Raw genomic sequence first — 2,771 nt, forward strand, 5'->3', positions numbered from 1 at the left:
CGCTCTTCCCTTCCAGGTGATAAAACACAAGCTGTGCAGGCGAGGGAAGTGCCAGAAGGAGGCCAAACGGAGCAGCGCGGACAAGGGCGTGGCCCTCAGCCTGGATGACGTCAAAAGACACGTGAGGGAGCGAGAGAGGGGCGCCCTCCCGCCCCATCCCTTCCCCGACCACCCCAGGACCACCCCCTTGCCACCTTTTCTCCTTTGCCTCCCCCATTCCCCAGCGGCACCGGTGGCCCTTACGATAACCAGTGCCTGTCCTGTGCCGTTCCCCCAGAACCCGTGTGAGAGCCTCCGGGGCCATCCTGCCGGGATGACGTATGCTGCCAACATCCTACCTCACCATCCGGCCCGAGGCACTTTTGAGGACTTTACCTGCTGAGCCCCGCAGGCCGCTGTACCAAAGGCCTAGATGGGGAGGGCTAGGAGAGCAAGGGGGCCCCCAGCTGCCCCGCCCTGGGGACTCACTCCCCGCTCCAAGGCAGCCCCCCACTCCTGGGCGGTCCTTTCCTCTTGCCTGTGGTGAGGAAGGAGTCTTGACCGTTGAGTCCTCTCCCTGCCTCTATCCCATTCTTTTTTTTTTTTTTAACAAAACTAATCTAAAACAGAAACTAAAAAGAGAGAACGGGGCGAGTGACCTCAGGCTGCCCCTCTCTGCTCCATGCTGCCTCCCACAGCTCCCAGCCTGAATTCTGTCTGTCTGGCTGTCTGTCATCTGAGTGTCCACCTACATTTTGCTGCCACCAGTCACCAAAGCCCCCTCCCAGTGGGGGGTGGAGGGGATCCTCGGGGTCTGGAATTTGGCCCCACACCAGAGAATGTACCTTGAAGGGGAGGGCTAGTAGGGGGGGCTTCCCCAGCCTTAAGAGACCCTCTCAGCCCAGTGACCGCTCCCAACCCCAAGTCTCCAGGCAGGAGCCCGAGTCGCGTCTGTTCCCTCCCCACCACCTCACACAGTGTGAAGTCTCTAGGGAAGCAGGGGTGGGGAATCCCCTGACGAAGTGGCCCTGGGAACAAGCTGTGGCCCTGGTGCTGCAGGGCCACATCCTGGTACCTACAAGGTCAGCCCCACCCAGAGCTGCTGGAGAGAAGTCCCAAGAGGCGGCCCTCCTCTGCCATCCCATAAAAGATTCAGCTGGTTGGCTTCCAGCTCAGGGAGAGGGGCACTGGTGCCTAACCTCACTGGTCCCTCTCCCAGGGGCCCCTGCAGAGGGCCACATCCATAAATTTTCTTATGGAACTGTCCCAAGTCCTCTCCCGAAACGTCATTTGCTTCTCTCAACAACTTCATCCGCATTTTCTATTTCTATATGATACAGACTCTATATTGCTACATCTCTGTATATACTTTCCCCTGTCTCTGCTTCATCCCCTCTCGTCTCTAAGAACCACCCTCCCGCCCCAAGCTGCCCTTCTGTGTTTCCACCCCCTCCTCGGTCTCTGAATGCCTTTGCCTGTGTAAAGAGTTGGATTCTCCCCTGGTGTCTGTACTGTGTACACACATCCCTCTAAGAAGCACAAGGAGACGACACGCGCATTGTAACCTTCGCACTGTCTCGGTGGCGACATAAAGGAAGCTGTGAATTACAAGCTCTGCCTCTTTCTGGCCTCACCTTCTCTCCCCAACCTGGGTACCCTTTGCCCTCCCTGCAGCCTTAACATTCCCACCCCTGCTTCACCCACCCCAATGCCCTTTGCCTAGCTGACCGTGGCCTCCCCATGGAAGGGGGTTGCTCCAGAGAGAGCCCCTACCCATGGGATTGAGATCTGCAGAGACAGAGGGAGCTGTGGGTTGATGACTTCTGCAGCTGAAGCAGCGGGGTGCTGACAGGCAGAGGCGGAGGTCTTCAGTCAGTGGCCTTTGCCTCCTTCTGGATGCCCAGGCCTCTTTGCTCACCTAATACCCAAGCCCACCACTTATATTTTCTGGTAAGGTACAGTCTGGTAGTGGGAAGAAAGAGACAGGCCTAGAGGGGAAGTTGAAAGCTCTGCCATTCTGTCCCTCCCTTCCTACCTTAAAGAGAAACCAGTGAGGTAGAGTACCTGCCATGCCCCCTCCACCAGGCATTCCTCCCAGGCCAGAGCCCTGCCCTTCACAGGCCTTCTCTGCCCAGCTGTCTCAGTCTCCAACCCCAGAACCAAGACCTGTGGCAGGTCACCTGTGCATTGGCCTGCAGTTGGAGAGTGAGGATATAGGATCCTTGGGAATTCTTGGCTCCTAGGATAGAGATCAGACTTCTCCAGAGGGAAGCAGGAGCAAGGCCAAAGGGTGCGCTCCGGATGGAGAACAGCAGGCAGGGCTATGGGTGACGCATGCCTCTGGTCTAATAAACTGGGTTTTAACTATCTCCTCTTCAGTGTCATTCTTCTCTCTCTCTCTATTATTTATTTATTTTTTTTGCGGTACGCGGGCCTCTCACTGTTGTGGCCTCTCGCGTTGCGGAGCACAGGCTCCGGATGCGCAGGCTCAGCGGCCATGGCTCACGGGCCCAGCCGCTCCGCGGCATGTGGGATCTTCCCGGACCGGGGCACGAACCCGTGTCCCCTGCATAGGCAGGGGGACTCTCAACCACTGCGCCACCAGGGAAGCCCTCATTCTTCTCTTATTTGAATAGTATTTAGGCCTTCCCACTAAGTGCTTAGAGCTGAGCTTGGCTTGGGGCCAAACAATCAGGGCAGGAGTAAGGAGGCGGGAGCAGGGATACTCTGGTCTTCCGGGGATGGGACAGGCTGACCATCACACCAGGAATGGTTTGAACCACTGCGCAGGG

At 57.5% G+C, this 2,771-nt stretch overlaps 1 protein-coding gene across 3 annotated transcripts in view; it reads left to right on the plus strand.

The window, feature by feature from the left end:
* Positions 1–1,476, plus strand: part of ASIC1 (acid sensing ion channel subunit 1) — a 23,935-nt gene extending 22,459 nt beyond the window's left edge. For 2 of the 3 annotated variants that reach the window (XM_007452283.1, XM_007452282.1), the window contains 2 exons: positions 17–121; positions 278–382. In XM_007452283.1, the coding sequence (XP_007452345.1) occupies positions 17–121; positions 278–382 (210 nt within the window). Of the gene's footprint in view, positions 1–16; positions 122–277 lie in introns of all 3 variants that reach the window. The other variant, XM_007452281.1, reaches the window with a different exon arrangement.
* The last annotated feature ends 1,295 nt before the right edge of the window (positions 1,477–2,771 follow it).

The sequence above is a fragment of the Lipotes vexillifer genome, unplaced genomic scaffold (assembly GCF_000442215.2).
Source record: "Lipotes vexillifer unplaced genomic scaffold, Lipotes_vexillifer_v1.1 scaffold422, whole genome shotgun sequence".
Taxonomy (NCBI): Eukaryota; Metazoa; Chordata; class Mammalia; order Artiodactyla; family Lipotidae; genus Lipotes; species Lipotes vexillifer.